Source organism: Labrus bergylta, chromosome 17, assembly GCF_963930695.1.
Source record: "Labrus bergylta chromosome 17, fLabBer1.1, whole genome shotgun sequence".
Lineage (NCBI taxonomy): Eukaryota > Metazoa > Chordata > Actinopteri > Labriformes > Labridae > Labrus > Labrus bergylta.
In genome coordinates this window covers 22,016,739-22,038,255 of record NC_089211.1, presented here as the reverse complement: position 1 = coordinate 22,038,255, position 21,517 = coordinate 22,016,739, and the positions used below count along the sequence as shown (strand labels likewise).

At 41.7% G+C, this 21,517-nt stretch overlaps 1 protein-coding gene across 1 annotated transcript in view; it reads right to left on the bottom strand.

Moving 5' to 3' along the window:
• Positions 1-282: 282 nt before the first annotated feature.
• Positions 283-21,517, bottom strand: part of znf462 (zinc finger protein 462) — a 58,033-nt gene continuing 36,798 nt past the window's right edge. Inside the window, exons 5-13 of the mRNA XM_020648676.3 lie at positions 19,668-20,080; positions 16,614-16,732; positions 14,432-14,629; positions 10,862-11,117; positions 10,627-10,766; positions 9,579-9,802; positions 7,282-7,588; positions 6,405-6,543; positions 283-4,784 (exon numbers count right to left, since the gene is read on the bottom strand). Coding sequence (XP_020504332.2) covers positions 4,565-4,784; positions 6,405-6,543; positions 7,282-7,588; positions 9,579-9,802; positions 10,627-10,766; positions 10,862-11,117; positions 14,432-14,629; positions 16,614-16,732; positions 19,668-20,080 — 2,016 coding nt within the window. The 3' untranslated portion in view covers positions 283-4,564. The remainder of the gene's footprint in view (positions 4,785-6,404; positions 6,544-7,281; positions 7,589-9,578; positions 9,803-10,626; positions 10,767-10,861; positions 11,118-14,431; positions 14,630-16,613; positions 16,733-19,667; positions 20,081-21,517) is intronic.

Genomic DNA, 21,517 nt, shown 5'->3' with positions numbered 1-21,517 from the left:
TATGGTGGCCCGGGTTCGAATCCCACATGTGGCTTCTTTCCCGCATGTCATTCTCCCCTCTCTCTCTCCTTGATTTCCGACTCTATCCACTGTCCTATCTCTCCATTAAAAGGCACACAAATCCCAAAAATAAAAAAATAAGGTTAGCAAACTCCTGCATTATATATATAAAAAAAATATTCTATCACATATTTCTGTCTGGACGCTGACCAAAGCCGAGAGACGAACAGTCACATTTTAGAGCCCTGACTGATTTTGACGAACGAGAATATAAACACAATGAACCGTTATCTGATAACTTTATTATCAAGTTAAAAAAAGACAATGAATTACAATATTTACAGAATATCCAGAGATAAATGGAATAAAGTTGTAAACAATCATTCTAGGCAACATCACAACCCACCATCAGGTAATCAGATTTATATGGGAAGAAAGGCATAAAGGAGAGATTTCTAGTGTCCAACTATGGAGACAACAGTCTGAAAAGAGAAATGCATCGGAGAAAAACAAACCAAACATATATACAAGTATCCAGTGTGTTGTCAGCAGGGGCGTAACTTTGGGTAAACATTGGGGATCAAAGAGTCCGGAGACTGCACACAGTGAGGGATTCATAGTCATCTTCTAGTCAAATGATCACAAAACGACAAACAGTTCGGGGGTGAACAGCTTGGGTTACCCAGAGCATTGTGTGGTTAGCACTGGTCTGTTAAACGTGGCAACGAGCTGCCGTAACAAAGCAACATTTTCTACAACAACAGTTTAACTTTTGAAAGAGCTACAAGCTGGTCCTGAAAAACAAACAACAAAAAAAAAAAGGGCTTAGAGATACAGCACCAATTGAAACGGATTTCTCAGGTGTTACACGGACTGAGGAGCAAAGTGGGGCTGCTACATTCCCACCTACTGTTGACTGGGTAGACTACGAGCAGGCCTACTGGGAGTCCCTGCCCTTACTGGTCGTGGATAGAAGATACTGGAGAGTCACATGTTGGATCGGACATGAAGAGCCAGATCTCTTAACGGATCTATGGATTGCCAATCCACAGGAAGCATTTTGAAGTAAATACCGCCAAAGGACCAGTTTTTTTTTTTTTTTTCTCGTCTTTTTATTCGCCGAGTTCTTCTTCATAAAAGCGTCTGGCGATAAGAAAGTTGAAAATCGTTTTTCATCCAGTGTTTAAATATTGTACAACCACCGGGCTCTTCCTTTCTGCCCATTCCCATTACAGTACAAAAAAGGAGATATTTTTCATTTTTAATCAGACATTATACAACGGAGTAATAATGTTGGACTGGGGACTCAAAAAAACAACCCTTACAGGGTCAGAGGTCATCTTTAGCTTTTACTTTTTTTAAGTCGTCTTTTAAAATGAGAACACCTAAAGGGGGAAAAAAAAAAGTTTAAAGAATCCTTTCTGAAACATCACAGTTCAAACACTTAACAAGTAGTTCTGTTTTCTATACATGGCTGCAAATATGTTCAACTGGGTAACACACGTGGAACTCCAAAAAATTCAATGGTTCAAACCCCGATTCTCCGTCTCCACCAATGGTTTAACGCTCATGAAATACAATCACAGCAGCAAACACAGCAGGCCTGGCCAATGTTTTGGTTTCCCAGAACACAAATGTACAATTTGTGCTCCTCTCATCAATTTCAGCTGTTTAAATTTGAGACTGTTGCTTATTGGTCTGATTGGGATTGGACATACATTTTGACTTATTTGCTATTTTTTTTTATTTTATCTTATAAGGCTTTAAGGCGATCAAAGCAGCAACTTCCAACAAATGCATTCCCTGCCTTTTGTCAGTATCCACAACAACGTCACAACTTCCTAAAAAGGTAGCAACAAAAAAAAGAAGAAAAGAATAAAATGCAGGCGAAGACAACAGTGTCAGTACAGGAAGAGAATTTAAAGGGGTTCAAAGTTGGGGGATATGAAACCCTTGAGGAGTCATACACTAAAGTCCCAGTGGCAAAAATGTTTTTTACCTGGTTACACTTGTCTTTTCAGTGTCTGCAGTCGTGTCAAAATTGGACCACCGACTGAAGGATTGCATTGACAACAAGCTCGTGAAGAGACAAGTAAAAGCGTAGATTTTGAATTCTTAATGCCATCCTGTCAGCCATTTTTAGCGGGAAAAAACTAATTTGGGCAATTTTAGGGAACTAGATAGAGTTGAGGTTATCACGAGGGCTAAAAGGCAAACACCTTTCGATCAAGAATAAAATAATTGCATTTTGTCAGTTTTTAATGCATTTTTTACTTGTAGTGCTCACAGTATTTAAAAAAAGTACCAGCAGCTCGGGTTGTCTCCATAACATGTTTTTTCTAGTAAAAATCTAATTATTTGATACCTTCCTTGTTCGTTACCATGGCAACAAATACATAAATCATAGGCACCCAATCTTGGGTAATTTTTGGTTTAAAAAAGCAGGCATACTCGTGCACACACCGAAATGTTGCCAACAAATTAGTGCAATTAAGACGGCCCTCTCTCTTTTGTTCGGGCAAGTTTTTGGTTAAAAAGATGAGTGAATATTTAACGTTTTTTTAAAAGCTTCAGTACTTTTTGATACTCTAAATAATTTAGACAAAGGCGATTATATCGTTTTTAAAACATGTGGTATCAAAAAGTACCAAAGTATGGATAATGTTGACAACCCTGCTAGCAGCATTTCTTTTCTCAGAACAATCTTTCACTCCAGTTATAAGTGCAATCGTTTTCATTGGGACTATTTATTTGTAAAGGTTCTGAGGAAAAAAAAACAACTCATTTTTTTTTTCAATACTGTGAGTACAACAAATTTAATGTAATTAGCTTCGATTGGATCGGCAGGAACCTCAACACCTCGGCAACAGCACCAAGTCCGGTCTTTTTTAATCTCATCTAGTTTTAGTTTAATTAAAGAAACAAACAGATACATGTTTCCATTTACTTTAAAACCAATTGGATTTTTTTTAAAAGGTCATTAAAGCCATTTCCTGTCCATTAAAAGGATCTGTATTCTAAGGCACTTCAGCACTGTGGACAACTCTCAGTACTTTGCATGGACACTACATTAATTTTTTTTGGTCACAGGAACTCATTTTTAAAAATCTAGGTTCCTTAAGCTCGCTGTTTACATTTCCACAACAGCGAACATTTGAGAATTTAGTCCAGTAACGATGAAATTTGACTCTTGCATGACTATTGAATAACCTCGACGCCTGATTAAGTGACTGAAAGGTATAATTTTCTGAGCAACAGTTCTTCAACAGTCACCCTGGAGGAGAATTGAATGTGCTGCGTTTAACTTTAGTTCTCTTCTTTAGATCGTTTAAAAGAGTTACTTAAATAAAACGCTGTGAGTAACAGAGACGCAACTTACGTAACAAACAAACTAGTTTCAATGTAAGATTTAAGGATGACCTTTCACCTTTCAAACATGAGACAGAACTTAAGCACGGCTGGTGCAACAGAGTATGAGTTTCTCTAAAGGTTCCTGCTTCTTGGGGAGAATTCATGCGGTGGAAACACGCCTTTTGATCTTATTGATGGATGCAGGGACAGTATGCTGACGGTGCTGTATTCTTGCACATCCAATCACACATCTGGCACTGAGAAGACAAGTGTAATCTCTGTCTATTGATTAGGAGGACAACCATTAAGCCACTGTTCTTAAAACCAGTCGAGTTCCAGGTGACATTTCTCAACATGTACAACAAACAACAGGATGTCTCACATGAAAACGTATCTCGTTCTCTTTGTTATCTCATCAGTGAAATAACAGGACAGTAAAATAGCACAGTCGAAAAAAGGCAAAGGGTGCCACAGGGTGAAGGCTTATACGTAGTATAATAATATGGGTTTCTAAATGTAGCAATTTGCTACAAACATTAGGGGGAAATTCCGTATCACTACAATGACCAAAACACAATTTCTGAATTTATTTACTAAAATAGTTAAGGTGCAACTCTTCCTCAGGAATACTTCTACACATTTAACACAGAGCTAAGATGAGAAAAGTCTCAGATTCAAACAAGAAAAATAAAGAAAAGAAAAAAAGTAGCTCTACAGCGGGCCGTGGTCGTAAATGCTTTCATCTCTTGTTTGTTCCTTTTCTGTCAATTTTACAGTAACCCTGATTTCTATGAGTCGGGGGGAGTGAGCAGTAAAAGGTGCTTTAAAACAAAATAATGCTAAACTTACTTAATCATCTTGTGACAACATTCTTTTTGAGCTTTCGCTTCGTTGTATCTAGGTGGGGTCTTTCACTGTAGATTTGACCAGAATGTCAGCAATAAAGAGTTCTGTTCACTATTGGTTACCAATATATTAAAAATCTGTCCTAGGGGACTGCCCGTTTAAAGAGCTCAGCCGTTTTATGCAGCACAACCTAATACTTAAATATGTAACACCTAAAAATCTAGAAATGAGCCAACTCAGAAGAAGTCACTTTTTTCAGTTTTCAATCTTTTTCTCTCCGTCCTATTTTTTCATATCCGACTCGGCGCTGATTCTACCCCCAGGTTATCCGTTTCAAGCACAATAACCCTAAGAGGTCACGACAAGTTCAACCCAACAGTGGATCCTTTTTGGTGTTGAGCATTTCTTTGTTTTCCATGTACTGGCTTTGACTGCTCAGCGACACATCAGCAGGGTTCCCTTCCTCAGGCTTGTTGCTGGACAGGTCCAATTCGGAGTCCATCAGGACTGAGGAGCTGGTGGAAGATGACGCCGTGGTCTCTAATGCGGAGGTGGTGCTGGTGTCCAAGCGGCTGCTGTTAATCATCCTAAAAGAGAGAGAGAGAGAGAGAAAGGTGTTTTAAAGCTCCTGTGAAGAGCTTAAGGTTAATGTTGGCTTTGGCGCCCCCGTGTGGGCAAAGCAGAACCTCTCATCTCTTTGCTGATGTTGTCCTGTTCATGCCTAAGTAGTGTTTTCTAATGAAAAATGCCACCCTGCTTTAGTCAGTCCTATCACACTTTCTCGAGTCTGTTGGGGCCCTAGGCAATTTTTTTTATTTGGGGTCCTCCAACCGGCGTTCCTCACCATCATGTCCGCCAGTGACCCGATGCTTATCCTCTTCCTTTTTTTCTCCGATAGACAGATAATTCCCTCTTCATTTTCCTTCGTTGACCTTCACTGACACACTTTGCTTTTCACAGCAATAATGCATACAATGCTTAGCAGGGCAACCAGAGTGTGTGTGTGTCAGATGGGGCCCCCCTAGGTGGTTATCCTACTGTCATTGCAAAATTTGCACATCTTGGGCCACTGCAAGTTTGTCAGCCTTTAGGGCCCCCTACTGATCCGGGGCACCAAGCAGCTGCCTGCCTTACCTGTTGACAAGCAGCGCCTCTGACTATGTTGTTCTTGGTCGGTCATTTAAAGACATCAACAGACATTTCAGTCTGTTTCACAAGCAGCTAAAACGTCCTCACAGGAGTGAGACGGAGGAGTGGAAAGAAATGGAGGAACATAAGACCAGTGACAGAAGGAGCACAGCTTTAGAGATGTAGCGCAATAAAACAGGATTTTTAAATCCACAGCGACACTTAAGGAATGATAAAGCTGTGCTAAGACACAGCTGTTAAATGCTAACATGATAACAGTGGATATTCTGCTAAACTGGAACGCTTAACACACACCATCTTCGTTTTGTTTATCAATCGGTTAAAGTCTAAATTGTAAAATTCACAGCAGTGGAATTGCATTCGTTTTCAGGTATTTGGGCAAAAACCAAAGTAAAGGCCAAGTTGACATTTTTTCTAAATTTCAGATTATATTGAGGTTAAACGTTTGCATGAATTTGCATGATAAGGTGTGTGACTCATTGACTGACAGGTGCGTGTATCATTCATCATATCATTTTTGCATGGAGGCCAAAGACCCGCCTCAGCTCCACCTCTATGTCTTTTTTTAGATGGATGGAAAGGTCGGTGGAAATAGCATTTCCAAGATAGCGGCCTCCATTGTTGAGTTTCAAAACGCCTCTTCAGATATCAAGAGGTGATGTCACTGAGACTAATTCCATGTTTTTAACTGACGCCGCCGCACGCTAACCAATATTATCCACAGAGACTCTTTGATAGCATGGCAGAAAACGGTTCAGTAGTAGTGATTTAGTTAAGAGTGACAGTTAGCACACCATGCTAACTCTAACATCAGACTGTACAAACATCTGCATTCACCATATAAAACCTACTTTAAAGCAGCATGTTGTTTACACAAGGACCAGAAAGAAAAGGTAGACAGGACCATGGGCGCTTCCTGTGTGGTGGAAGGAGAGTACACAAGCTCTCACACAAAGAGAGAGAGAGAGAGAGAGAGAGAGAGAGAGAGAGAGAGAGAGAGAGAGAGCGAGAGAGAGAGAGAGAGAGAGGGGAGTTGAAGAGAAAGGAGAAGTACTAACATGCCGTGTCGAAGGACGTGTCGTTCCCACTCCAGATTGTTGGTGAAGCAGCGGCCACAGAACTCGCAGGGGAGACGCTTCTCTGCACCGCTCAGCTGAGAGCTGCTGCTGGTGCTGCTGGTAGGGGATGCAAAGACCTCTGGGAAAGAGAGTCCACACGATTGGTCAGTCTCTGATTTTTTTTTTTTTTTTTTCCTGATCGTAAAAGTATTCAAAATTGATCGTTTTAAATGATCGTTTGCTTCATGTGGAGCCGGAATAACCAGTTACATTCTGGTATGAAATCTACATCTGCCTTCTGTGAGCAGACAAGTACACTCAGTGATTATAATCTAGGACAAAATCAACTCAGATTACATTTAGTGTTTGGCTTTTTTTAAGTGAAACTATCCTCATGAAGCGGAGCTAAAACTCAAGTAAGTGTTGGGATTCAACCACATTTAAGCCAAACAAACAAAAAAACACAATAAGAGAAGAGGGGAGACAGTAAACAATCTCATATTATATAACTGAGAACAACACAACACAGGGAAATAGCAGCCTCCATTAAGGACCATGAGCTCGTCATGGGTCATGTCATGGGTCTAACACAGCAACATTAAGCGACGCTTTGAAGCGCTCTGAGGTCCTGGATGCTGCCTGCACAAAAACACTGATAGTGGACACATCCCCTCTAAAGTGTAATCCCAGACTTGCAGTTTTTTGTAAATGAATCTGTTTGTTAAAGACTCATACATTAATTAAATAGTTGACTGTAGTGTTCTGATGTCGTCTGTCTAGATGTGAAGTCCATATTTACTCTTTTATTAAACTTCAGCGGTGGTTTATGACAGAAGAAAGTTCATAGCACACAGAACTACTTCATCTGTTTCTTTACCTTGCTGTGTTGTTCCGTCTTCCTCCACCTCCTTGACTTCCTCTTCCTCTCCTTCCTCCTCGTCCTCTTCCTCCTCCTTGATGTTGTCCTCTATTCCTTCGATATCCATCTCTCTCTGTTCCTGCGCCAGATTCTCCATCATTTCCATTTCTTCGTCGCGGTCCTCCTCCTCGGCGGCAGCTGATTTCCCGTCGACGACCATCTCCATCATCTCTTCCTCCTCGTCCTCGACGCTGCTCCCGTATTCCTTGATCATTTCCAGCTGGTCCAGGTTGACGCGGCCCATCAGCTCGAAGTTTCGGATGACCTGATCGAAAACACGAGGTGTTAATCAGCCTGACGATGTGAGCTCCTACCACTACATGGTCATGCACCTTAACCCTTCACAATTTACAATAAAGATTTTCTACGACTGAGTGCCAGATTGAAATAATCTGAAATCTGGTGAAGAGTTAGAAATGATAACTGTGTGCTTTGAACTTCTAAAATACACTTTTTGTTTTGTCACATCATCTCATGAATGATTCTGATTTGTGGAGCCTCAGAGATGAAGTGTTTTCTTTACTGATGTGATGAGAACAGACACTGAAGCTGTGTGCGCACATAGTCGTCTTATTCCTCCGCATCCTTCACTAGAAATATGTATCAGATATTTGTATCTCCTTATCTGTCAGGGTGTTGCATTGAGTTTCTTTTGAGACTTTTCTGAGTTGTTTTGATAAATCCTCTCCATGCGGTCACCTTTAAAGACACCGAAAGAAGAAGTCCAAAATGGAGGGACACAAAAAAAAAAAAAAAACGGATCTGCAATTTAGATTATTTACATACTTTAACAAACCTGACTGACTTTACGGGCCACTGTAATGGGAATCGACCGATAGTTTTCCATCTAATTAAGTTTAATTATACAAAATAAAAAACTTTTAACCACAAACAATGTTTGGAAGCCTCGAGGGAATCACTGAAAAAGTTTTTTCCAAGCCCGTAAAATCAGGCAGCAGTTACAGATTTTACATCCTGTTTTGGTTCTAATCTTTTTACATGTTTTTTATTTATTTCACACTTCCTGAAGAAGACCCTGACCCGCAATCTCCACAGTGTGCTTGCAGCAGACAGCGTCAAAAAAATTGTCTTTGTGCGTATTTGGAATGGAGGGGCGCTGATGGCACGCTCCAGAGACGGAGAGAGTGCGCATGCAGTGGAAACATAATCATTGTCTATAGTTGGAGTGAATGGTGTGGGAGTGCACGGCGCGTTTACACCGCAGACCACACCTTCACATTTACATACTGAAGGCAGAGGCTGCTATGTAAAGTGACCATCAGAAGTAACTACTCCCATTGACAGGGAGCAACCTGAGGTGAAGTGTTTCGCCCAAAGGACACATCGGACATGTGGCTGCAGGAGATGGGGATCGAACCCCCGACCTTCTGGTTAAAGGCTTTATATGTGATTTTTCACACTTAAATATAATAGAAATCAAGTATATCCTCTGAAAATAACTCTGTGAGTCATGACTGTCTACAATGGGTGTAACACCCGAGTCCCACTGTCTGTGATGTTTTCAGAGTTTTCAGAGTCCTATCTTCAGTTTGTTTACATCGCCCGGACGGCCGGCTGACTCCTCCCCTCACGTATAAAAGTTGTTTAATTGAGGGACTAGAGAAAAGAAGAATAACATACTGTACTCACTGCTTAACTGTGTTTCTAGATCACGCTCATTTCAGGTAAATTTACATGCAGTGTGAAGATACCAGCATAATAAAGATCGCTAGCATTAGCATGCTAACACAACAATGCAGCGCGAGTTGTTTTGGTTTCATGCTGGTGCTCAAGGGCGACATCTGCTGGATCAAAAAAAAAAAATCGCATATAAAGCCTTTAAGAGACGACCAACTCTACCAACTGAGGCCACAGAATGTATAAATTGTGAGTCAGTGGTCGAAACCAGTCTGCATGTTCTTCTGTAAAAAAACATCTGGATATCTGGGATTTAGATGCTTTGATGGAGGGTGACGTTTTTCAGCAGTTGATTTCTGCAGATAACTTTGATTTTGGAGTTAATTTAATAAAGACAGTTGATTGACACAGGCTTCATTATTACCTCACATAAAAAAAAGTATTGGCTTTATATAAAGAATTGAATGCAAAATGTCATGTTGCAGCCTTATTATCAAACCTTCCTGTTGAGTTAAAACACTATACCAGACTAAAGCTGCCTGCAGAAACCAATTTCATAAGCTTACATCTAGGTTTAGTTACACCAAACTTCAGGTAAATCATCGACTCCTTCTGACCTTGTGCTCGAGGCGTAGATGCTCCTCTAGCTGGCTCCGTCGACTGCTGTCATAGTAACAGAGCTGGCACTGGTAGGGCTTGATCTCAGCGTGCTTCTGCAGGTGCAGCTGCAGAGCCTGGTCGCTGGAGCATGTGAAGGTGCATTTGTGGCAGCGGAACACCAGGCCCTGAAGGTGACGCGACAGCTTGGATCGGCTGACCTCCAGCGGACCCACACGCTCCTCTGGTGGGAGACGAGGAGAGAGAGAGAGAGAAGGGGATCATAAGAAGGAGAGCGAAGGAGATGCAGGAGAGATATCACAAGACATTTGTTTTTACATACAAACAAGAACAAACTCCCACCCTAACATATGTGTCACTTTCTTTTAAACAAGTCACACCACACGAGGATGTGAGGTTTTCATTTGAATGTGATCATTTAAAGCAAAACGGGGTGAAATTAGTGTCGCTCTGTCTGAGACCCAACTGTTTTTCAACTGTCTTAAAATTCTGGGTACAACATCGACATGCCATGAAACACATTTTGAAATGAAACACATTTTGTTTTTGCATTCATGATGACAAATTAATGTAGGGTTACAAGGATGGTAAAAAAAATGAGTAGCACATGTTTTTTTTCCAAAATCATTTTTGCAGCATTTGGTGAAATACAGACTTTGCATTGAAATTTCAAACCATTTGATTCTTCATTAAAAAAATTGCAGTTACTGCCCTATACTGGCTGTGTGATATGAAAAGAGGAGTTTAGAGTTTTTGTGTAAAGAGAGAAGTTTCAAACATTCCCCAAAGAAGAAGAAATAAGAAATAAGACAAGAAGCTTTGGAAAATCACCCCATGTCTTACAATTTGTCTTTTTATTTGATTTGTTCGGTTCTATTTCTATCCTTTTTCTATTTGATTTATTTTGTTCTCTATAAATTTAGAAAAATGTGAAAAGAGGAATCACTCTATTGTCTAACCACAAATTAACAATATGTACAAATGTCTGTGAATGTGTGATTCTAAATAAAAAAATAAAAAAATAAAACAATTGGTGTTAATGTGTACCTCTGTGCAGGACGATGTGGTCGATCATATTGCTCTTGTGTTTGGTGTGGTAGAGGCAGAGAGGGCAGCGCAGGTCTTTGGGGAGGTCTTCAGGTGCATTGCTGTTGTGACCGGCCTCTACGTGCATGGTGAAGGTATTCCTGAGACAGATTCAGAGACACATGCAGAAAGATGATGTAAAAACATCCTGAGGGGAACTCTCCGATGATATACTGTGTCACTATTCTTTTCTTACTTGTAGCAGGTGAAAAAGGAACAGTCTTTGCACTTGAAGAGCTTCTTGCCACCATGGCGGTCCCTGTAGTGCCGGCGCAGACTCTGCATGTAGCCGGAGCTGAACTCGCAGAACTCGCAAGTGAGGACGCCGTCTGGTCGATTGTCAGCCACCGTCGAGCCACCAGGTGTTGAGCCGGAAGACATTTGACTGCGGGAGGCCAGCTGGTAATGACTAAGCTGCTGACGAACATCCGCCGGCTCCAGATACGATGGGTCTTAAGAGAAGGAGAGACGAAAAAGAGAGGAAGTGTTCATCATTTAGGAGACGTGAAGATGCCGGGTCACGCTCTTTAAAAATGCAGTGATATGTGAAGAGGACTGAGAGACAGTGTCCCGTTTGCTTCTCATGTTTTCCATGTTTTCATCATCAACCTTCATTTAGACCGGAGAGATCGTTGACACTTCAACAAAATCTATCAATATATCAATGATTCCAGTAAACATGCTCTTATCCCTTAGGGTCTAAATGAACAGAGGAGAGTTATTTAAGCCCCTTTGAGGAGTTCTTATCAGGTTATGAACATGACTGAAGTTAATACTGCTGCATCTTTACGACCTACAAAAACAAACTAGACCATCAGTATAAAGATTAATGATTTTCCAAACATTTTTTTTTTTGTTGGGGCTTTTGTGACTTTATTGGAGAGATAGGACAGTGGATAGAGACGGAAATTAGGGAGAGAGAGAGAGTGTGAAATGACATGCGGGAAAGGAGTCACAGGTTGGATTTGAACCTGGGCCGCCCGCGGAGGACTACAGCCTCCATACATGGGGTGTGCACAGTAACCACTGCACCACCAGGCCCCAAACAGTTATTCTGAATGCTTGTAAAACGCTGGAACAGGGAAGAATCAAACAAGCATGCTGAAGAAAATCTAATGTTTCCATTAGGATTAGTGTTTTAAGGCTTTATATGCAATTTTTTGATCCAGCAGATGTCGCCCTTGAGCACCAGCATGAAACCAAAACAACTCGCGGTGCATTGTTGTGTTAGCATGCTAATGCTAGCGATCTTTATTATGCTGGTATCTTCACACTGCATGTAAATTTAGCTGAAATGAGCGTGATCTAGAAACACAGTTAAGCAGTGAGTACAGTATGTTATTCTTCTTTTCTCTAGTCCCTCAATTAAACAACTTTTATACACGAGGGGAGGAGTCAGCCGGCCGTCCCGGCGATGTAAACAAACTGAAGATAGGACTATAGAGGATATACTTGATTTCTATTAAATTTAAGTGTGAAAAATCGCATATAACGCCTTTAATGAAAATAAGATGTATTTGAAAGTGACCTTGACAACTAACAACCAAAATCCAGTTGATTCTTGTCCATTTTCACTTTCTTAACTAATCCATTCATACACTTTAACATGTTGCTGACAAAGCAGCGGGAGCAGTTTGGAGTTAAGTGTCCTGCCAGAGGAGACATCGGACGACCTTCCAGTTGAGAGACGACCGACTCTACCACTGAGTCACAGCCGCCCCCCCATGCGCCCCCCCAACCCACCGTACAGACACAGACGTATAACTGAGACAGTCATCAATTTGTCCCCCTACGTCTCTCCCTTCTCACTCCCTTTCTTCAGAGTCTATAATATCAGCGAGCAAGCTCATCTTCTCGTCCTACTTTGAGCCCCCGACACATCAATAAATAAACCACAGTGACACTAATAGAATATCTATCCATGTGAAAAATGCCTCGTTCAGCAACTCGCACACAGCTACGAGGAGGCATTTGAAGAAAGAGAAACTTTTTCTTTTAAAACTTTGACTTTAAAAAAAAAAAAAAAAAAAATGCTTTAGATTCAGTTTCTCGCTTTTTTTTTCAGAGGAGGCAGAGGAATTCATACAAATCAAACAATGCCGCAGTTGATTCATGCTTTTTAATATCTCCCCTGCATTGTTGTAGATGTTACAGAGATGAGATAGCAAATCCTGTCATGAGGCGGGGATGTGTTTTCTTGAAGGGATTAACGGCCTCAGCTGTCTATAACACTTCATAAATGAAAGATGGAGTAATTCTGTGAGGAGCAGAAGACGGAGGGGGGATTATTTCAAGGGGGATGTGGTCAGAGGAAAAATATGATTTTAGCAAGTGCAGTTGTTAAAACTGGAAATCCAGGTTAAAGCTCCTGTGAGGACTATTGAATCTGTGTTGATTTTGGCGCCCCCTGTGGACATAGCAGTACTTCTTTTCTCTTAGCTGTTAATAGTGCTGTCCTTTAAAAATCAAAAGGCCCAAAAAAACAAAACCAAAAAAATATCAAACCTTCCACTCGCTGCAGTTTTGCTGTGGAAAACGCCAACAAAGGCCGTTTCTGCAGCTTGCAGTTTATCACCTACCCTGTGACAGTGGTAATAGGCATTACAAATTATGACACAGAAATGTTCAATCTTGTAGCTGATGGTCTTGTTTTCTTTTGTCGGTCATGTCGGAGGCATCAGTATTCATTTCAATCTGTTTCATTACCATCTAAAAAGGAGCTCAGAGGAGCTTTAACACCATTGCTTATTAGAGTCAATCAAACGCTAACAAACTCAAAACGGACTCTTTTCCACTGCAACGTGGACCTTAAATGTGGACATTCAGCTGAAGGTAGCTGGTTTGCCAAAGCACAGAGACATTCAATATGTCAGCTCTGCTCTCTCTCTCTCTCTCAATGCTTCACTTGTCCTGGTTGGGGCACAGCTGACGGTGGTTGGTGCGTTGAGGAATGCTGCCCTGCTTCAGCTCCGGGGGAGATTCCTCAGCTCCAGGAGCAAGGTGACAGCTGCTGCAGCAGCGCACAGTTCTGTGAGCTAGAGAGGCGGCTGTGCAGACGCTGGAACACCTACAGCAGGGCATCACAGCAGGGAGTTTGCTGCTTCGCCAACCGAAAGTGATGGTGTCTCTTTGATTGGGAATATTTCGTAAGATATGGAAAAAAAAAAGGGCGTCTTGTTGAACCAAATTTTGAAGAAATCTTCCTGAGATTTTGTGTTCATATGAATAGGATGGACAGAGAGGTGTAGATATGGGCAATCAATAATAATAATAATAATAAAAAAAAACATTAGGTCCCATCAGACGTGTGAAATGTTGTTATGGTTTGCCAATCAGTTCCCAAGTCCGCCCCCGCCAAAAAAAAAGGCGTTGAGGTCACTGTGACCCGGACTTTTGACCACCATGTTCTTACATTAACCGAAAAAAGGTAAACAGAGGCCGAGTAGCGACAGAACTGGACACACCGCAAAAACATAGGGCGACGATCGCTCATCTCGTTGGTGTGTCAGGACGTTTACAGAAAAAAAAAAACACAACCTCGCACTTCAGCTTCGAAGGTTAAGCTTTAAAGTATCGGTTGATGACGTGTCTTGTGGGACAGATGCAGATTTCCCAGTAAAATTTGATCTAAACACATCATGTTTACAAAGTGTTGGTGAGAAAAACGTTCACTTTTTTAAGCAGTTTAGAAAGTTTTTTCATCTATGTTCCATGTCTGGTTTGAACCCTTGTTGATAAGAATGATTTAAAGGGTGTGATCTCTTACCATCCGGGGACAGCGGAGTCTGCTCGGTGCTGCCGGGCAGCCGCGACGGCCTGGCGGTGGCCTGAGCAGCCTGGGTAGCGGCGCGTAGTTTGGGGAGGGTCAGCGCCTCGCCGTGGTCGGTCAGCGAGTGCTCCTTCAGCTGGCTGATGGTCATCGAGGAGAAGGGGCACGACAAGCACTTGTATGTGTGCTGCTCACCTGGGAAATAAAGACATGTTATGAGTCAACGACATGAAACTTAAACATTTTTTTTTTTTATTAAAAATTAAAATTAAATTAAAAAAAAAACTGAAAAACTGTAACCTTCACCGTAACTCATTATTTATTAAAACTGCAATATAATAATAATGAATAATATCTCCATGATAACAAAGTGCAATATTGAAACAAACAGTGCAATAATCTCGAAAATGTGTGTATATATTCTGACTCTTATTTGTGGAAATATTTATTTTTTATTCTTATTATTGATATCTTACTTACATTCCTATTCTATTTGATTAATATTTTTATTACTATATTTCTACTGCTATGTTGTATATTTTGGAGCAACTGTAACAATCGAATTTCCCTCTGGGATTAATAAAGTATTTCTGATTCTGATTCTGACCAACACATGAGTTGCGCTGTGCAGAGGCAGTGTTGGACTAAAAAATGAGCATGAACTGGTCTTCCATGAAGAAACATGGTGATAATTAACAAACTCTCCACCACTCAGTGTGTATTCCCCTCTGAGCTGACAAACATGGCAACATGTTCTCACTTAGTTCTCCCCTTAGACTAATTACTCTTATTTTGAAAGGAAAAGAGTTGAGCTGCAGCGTTTTGAAAAGTTCCATCAAAATTCTAACAGGAATGTCTCGCAGTATTACACATGAACTTTATTCAATATGAAATACCACATTACATGAAATACATGTGCAGACTCTTTAACATAGAGTGTTAAGTGCGTCCTTTACATCGGATTTTAGGGTAGTTTGACCAACTTTGACGATGTTGACTAAGCGTGACAGGAGTTTTAAAATCCTTCCCCATTTTGATTTCAGGTAGCATCACACTCATCCTAACAGATATTCTTCTTCTCCATAATCTCAAAACATGCGTCTCTCTCTCTCGGTGACTGTAATAACACACGACTTCTGCCCGACCCTTTCATCCAGAATTTAAATTCTAAATATCAAACAATCTCAACGTCCCCTGACGATTGGCGAGCAGATCGGGGATGCAAAGATCGGATCTTTATATCGCTCACACTACAAGAGAATCTGGGCAGATAATCGGTTTTCCGAGCAGCCACTGAGTCGGGTGCAACTCTGCGATTGTCGGGATCTCACATCGGCCCGGCTATCCTGCCAGTCTGAGTCACTATTTGGACCATCACAAATTCTCTCCAGGAAACTTCTTCATGGCAAAAAAAGCATGTTTGGACTAAACTGCACCCAGACAGCTCTTTTTTTAGCTTGTTGGACTGAAAGCAAAGGACACTGAGGTGAAGACCTGATGCACATTGTTGAAATCTAATACTGACCGGTTTCACAAAGTGCACAAATACTTTTTTTTTTTTTTTTAAACACCTCTGCAGATCAAAACCATTTTGTGTCATTTATCCGCAGCTTTTGTTAACTCCCGTTTCTCGTTCTCTCCCATCAGACAGTCGAGAGCACTCAAACGCCTCCTGAAAATTGGCCCGTCTAGTTCCCCCATCTTAAAAGATTCTTTTGCTCATATATTGATTGCTCAGTTGGAGCTTTTTTTTATTTTATTTTCTCGACTGCGTCTGGGTTTTTGTCTGCCTCTCTTAAAATAATAATGAAAAAAAAAAACACAACAGCAGTAAAATGAGATTGAAGTGTTGTCTTTAGCTTTTCTAGAACACAACACTCAACCTTAGATCAATTTGAGCTGTTTGTTTAATAATCTGGAGCCAAATAGGATTCTTAAGAACATGTTTTTTTAGGTATACCAAATGTTCTCAGTGAAAAGATGAAGCTGCTCCGACGAGATAATCCACCCGCTTGGATTTTTGCTGCATAAGCTAAATCAAGCAGAGTATCTTTATATGGAAGAGGAGATAAAACAGGAGGCTGCTATTCTGATCCGGGAATACCTTGTTAGTCATGGATACAGCTGCTAGATGTGATTAAAAGTATATGTGTGAGTGTGTATTTTTCTTTTTTTTTACCTGTGTGCGCCTTATGCAGGTGGCTCTTCAGGCGACTCACGTAGGCAGATTTAAAGGGGCACAGTTTGCACTTGAAGGGCTTGTGATGCCCGTGGTGAGACTGCACGTGTCTGTCCAGACTGGTGAGGAGACAAAATGCAAGAGAAAAAGCAAGGCAAGATATTAGATAAGAAGACAGTAGAAAAGGGATGAAGCTAAAGGGAGAACGTGACAGGTACAGAGCACAGGAAGAGAAGCTTTCACTTTGATGATTTGAACAGCGGGGTTTTTTTTTTTTTTTTCCTGCAGCATCTGAGGCGCTGCGTTCTGTTTACCCCCACCAACAACACACTTCCAATGACTACAGAACAAGGAGCCGTGGGGTGAAGTCATCTACCCACAATCCCCCTGGTGGGACTGAGTGCGTGTGTGTGTGTGCCTGTGGGGACGGTGGCTGTGTTTTTAATGCCAGCCTCCTAGGGTGGCACGGGAATGCGGCTTGTTTCTGGGTCAGGGCACATACAGTACAGAGGGATTACACCTGGGAGCTCAGAGGAGACGAGGACTCTCTCTCTCTCTCTCTCTCTTCTCCCCCCCCCACTCTCGCTTCGCTGTCTCTCTGCGATGGATAAAACAAAAATCATCCCACCAAAAAAAATCTCAGCCACCGCTGTAATGTTTGTCTTACTTTCTCCTGGGGAGGCGGTAAATCTGGGAGAAGATTGAAGATTTGGGAGGATGTGATAGGGTAAACAGAATAAAGGTGTGAGAGTGTGGTCTCTGCAAAATGGGTTTGCATCCAGTTGATTTGTAGACCTGCTGGTGCAAGACTAGTAAGGTACTGTATATAACAGTGAAGGTTTTTATACTCCAGAGCTACTGCACACACTGTAAGGCAGTGAAAACACATAACTTCCCAGAGATAGCCAAAAAAAACTTGAGCCATTGTGCTGCTGCTCCATTACAGTGGCTGAAACGTCAAATATCTTTCCGACTCTGTTGAGTCTTTTAAAAAAACAATTAAAACCGTTAATGTTTAGACAGGCCTATGGATTATCAGGTCCACCCAGTGTACCTACTCATCTATGTTTTATTGTGCCAATTACTGTTCCTGGTTATAACAGGATTTTATAATGTCGTCCATGACGTACTCATTTTTTCTTTTTTCTTCTTTCATTGTATGTATGCTGTTGTTGTTGTTGTTGTTGTGTTGATGTAAAGCACTTTGTGACCTTTGTCTGCGAAAAGCGCTACATAAATAAACTTTATTATTATTATTATTATTATTAATAAATAAAACCTGGCACACACATTATGAAATGATTCACAGAGGATGAATTTACAGACCACACACAAGAAGACTGTTACGGCTGTATGTTTCTCCCCTTCCGTTGTCTCCAGCCCAGGTGAAGCTACTGATTGAACAACGATGAAGCACCTGACCTCAGAGATTAAAAACCCGGTGCTGGCTTCAGGAGGAGAGCGGCTGTGCCTCTCAGTCAGGGATTTATGTTTAGTTACATTTGTTTTCAGTTGATCTTTGTTTCATTATTTAGTCTGTGTGACAGTAATAGATTCCTTAGTTTTTGACTATGGTATGGTGTATGATGTCTTTTATTGTCAAATTGTGGGTTTGTTGTTAGACCCCCCACAGGGCCGCCTTATGGTGGGGCGTAACAAATGCAGGCCTCGTCCGGGGGGTTTGAACCTGGGACTTCTTCGATGGGGCGAAACAAAGACAAATACTGATAGATTTAACAGTTTAGTTCCTACAGTGTGAGGAGAGCAACGTCAAAACAGCACACTACACACTAACACACTAACAGATCAACACTCACAAACAACAAAAATCTCTCAAGGTCAAGCGCGACCTCTCTTTAAACAAACGTGGCGGGAACGATGAGCAGGCGATCGTAGGTTTTGGACTTCTTTTAACGGAAAATTCAAGAAGAAAAAACCATGAGGAAGTCGCTGAGGCGGCTTGAACACGGGCTGTACGTGGATCACGTTCAATTAGCTACTGTTCTTTGTTTCTTTGGAAACTTAATGGAAATGTAAAGGGTACGTTGTAGACCTGTTTGTTTTTTTTAAGAATCTTCAGGTAATGTTTGTTCCCAATTGTTGCCTTTCAAATAAAAATGGATAGACTGATTGATTGTTTCTATTTCTTATTGCTGTTCATCTCATATTGGTGTTTGTATTTCTCAACCTGATCTTTTATGAAGTGTCTTAAGATAACATTTTTTATGAGTTGGCGATATAAAAATAAAGATGGACGATGATGACAACAGGATATCAGATTGTGAATATTGAACATATTTAATATTTTACGATTGGAAACCAGTGTGGCATTAATGTTCTCCCGAGTCCCTCGCACAGATCAGAGTGAGCACCCTGAACACAGCTCACAGCACAGGGATATATCTGACAAGATAATCTTTAGAAGGGTCAATAAATCTGGACTTTGCTTCTTCTTCTTCTTTGAAAGTAACGAGGGCCCAGAATCAGCCTGATACTTCTGTAGTGTTTAACCGGCACAAGTCACACTTCTAAACAATATGACATGTCTTCACCTGATCGAACCTTAGAAATCTCACAAATCAACTAGAAGTGAAATCTAAAGGGTCAAAAACAGGATCTGACCTTTAAGGACAGAAAAAAGGACATCACAATCAGTCTGCCTCAGATATGTTCACTCCTTCTCTGACAACATTTCTGCACAAGTAAAGATACAGAGCCAGTAGCAGAATGCAGTACTGGTAATATATCGACAGAAAAAAGGAACTCAACAAATACAATATATAATATATAATATATGTCTTTGGATGGAGAATAATTGGATCGAGACATTAACATTGGTGAGAAATTACACTGTTAAATGAATGTTTTTCCGGGGCACCAGGGGCCTTGTGGTTAGTTCGCACACACCATGTACTTAAATTGGGTGTCCCGGGTTTGAATCCGACCTGTAGGTCCTTTCCCGCATGTCATTCCCCACTCTCTCTATCTCCCCGATTTCCAACTCTATCCACTGTCACGTCTCTCTAACCACAGGCTCTGCTCCTCTTTACTTACTTGTGTCTGAAGGGAGAGACAAACTGGCAGAACTGGCAGCTGTATTTGTCCTCCCTGCTGAACATCGCCATGGCTGAGTGGCTCCTCTCATGGGACCTGAGTCCCTGCATGGACATAAAGACTCGGTCGCACTGGGCACACGGGTGACCCCCCGCCGTTAATCGCTGCTTCAGCTGGTCCTCCGACACCACGGCCCTCGCTGCAGCCACGAGGGCAGCTGCGCATCCTTCAACTGTGTCCTTCTCCGGCTCTTGTGTCTCCGCGGCAACACCGACACCAGAGGTGACAGCGGAAACCATCATCGGAGGCGGGGGTCCGTCAAGGTCATCTGCTTCGGCTGCTTCGTCCCCCTCGAGGTCGCCGTTAGTCAAGCCCTCTGAAGGCATCGTCAGGGGCACCTCACTGACCTCCTGCTGCAAAAACAAAGAGAAGTGTTAAATGTTTAGTGACCTTCATGACTTTTAAACTTCATACAAGACCGGTCAAAATCAAACAATATCCCTTCCTGTTAAGAAAACCAAGACAACTTCATCAGCAGCGTGTTGAGACACAGCCCAAATAGTTCATTTTAACTAATCCCTCTGACATGGGAAATGTGGGCTCAAGCCACCCCTGGCCACCACTCTGCACACAGCCATGCACATCACACGCCTTCTCATTCTTAATGATAGAAAAAAGGTCTGCTTGGTTACTGGGGCTGATGCTCTGCTTGCTCTGAAGCTAAATCACCCCAAAGATCATTTAAACAGCACAAAATCATTCATACAACAAAACAACAGAGCAACATTCTATCTGCCAACAATAACACCATCCAACTGCAAGAAAACCCTCCATCTATATCTTCTTCCTGCCTCATCTGCTGGTTTGCAGGCTGATTTCTGTAGTCATCACAAGTGGATGGACAATCACCATGACTTTTTTATAGCCCCGAGGAAGCTCATTTTTTTTCTGCGGAAGGACCTGACCCTGCACTTCGCGCAGCCATAAATAAGATGTGGCATCCAATGGGCCAACCTTGCCATCAAGTCTCTGCTCTGACTGCACTGTCAGCCTGTTCTTTATCCAACTGTAGCAGAAACCAGTGCAGTTCTGGAGCTCACACTGTATTCATATTACTATAAAAAGCTGTGATTATTTTTAACATACAGTTTATTCCATCTGTTGAGGAGCTCTTTATGCTCCCAACATACTGAACAACCTAAAAGTCAAAGTTGCAACATCACTACTCGTCCACGCTCATTTGCCTGAAACGGTCTCATCCTAGATATAGTAGGAGCAGACTGAGTGACTGGCGCAGTAACCAGGCCTCCGTCTGGGTGACGCGTTGGATCCCGAGGCCTGTTTCCCTCACTGGCAGCCTCAGTGGAATACTAATGTTTGAATGGTTACCCGCCGCTGCCCTAAAAGTTATGGCACACCACAATGTCCTCTTCTTCCTCCCCCTGCCACTGCAATGGGACAGCAGTACTTGTTTTCTCTGGGGGAAGCTGACAAACCGTCCACCCAGAAGCCGCTGTTTACTAATGAACAAAAAGGGAAACAGAACCAAAGTCCAGTGAAAGAGGTCACTGCAGTGCTGGGAGGACAAGAGTAAGATTACAAGACACAGAAACTGTGGAAAGGAAAAGTTGGGCTTCTGAGATATTAAAAAATAATTTGATATCACTTAAAGCTCCTGTGAGGAGTCGGATTCCAACCCGGGCCACCCTCTTGGAGGACCACAGCCGTGCATGGGGGGTAAGCACTAACCACTAGGCCACCAGCACCCCCATTCTCTGGTGTTTTATCAATGGTATTTGTATGGTTCTTAAAACACAATTTCAATGTGTTCATCTCAAGAAATTCAACTT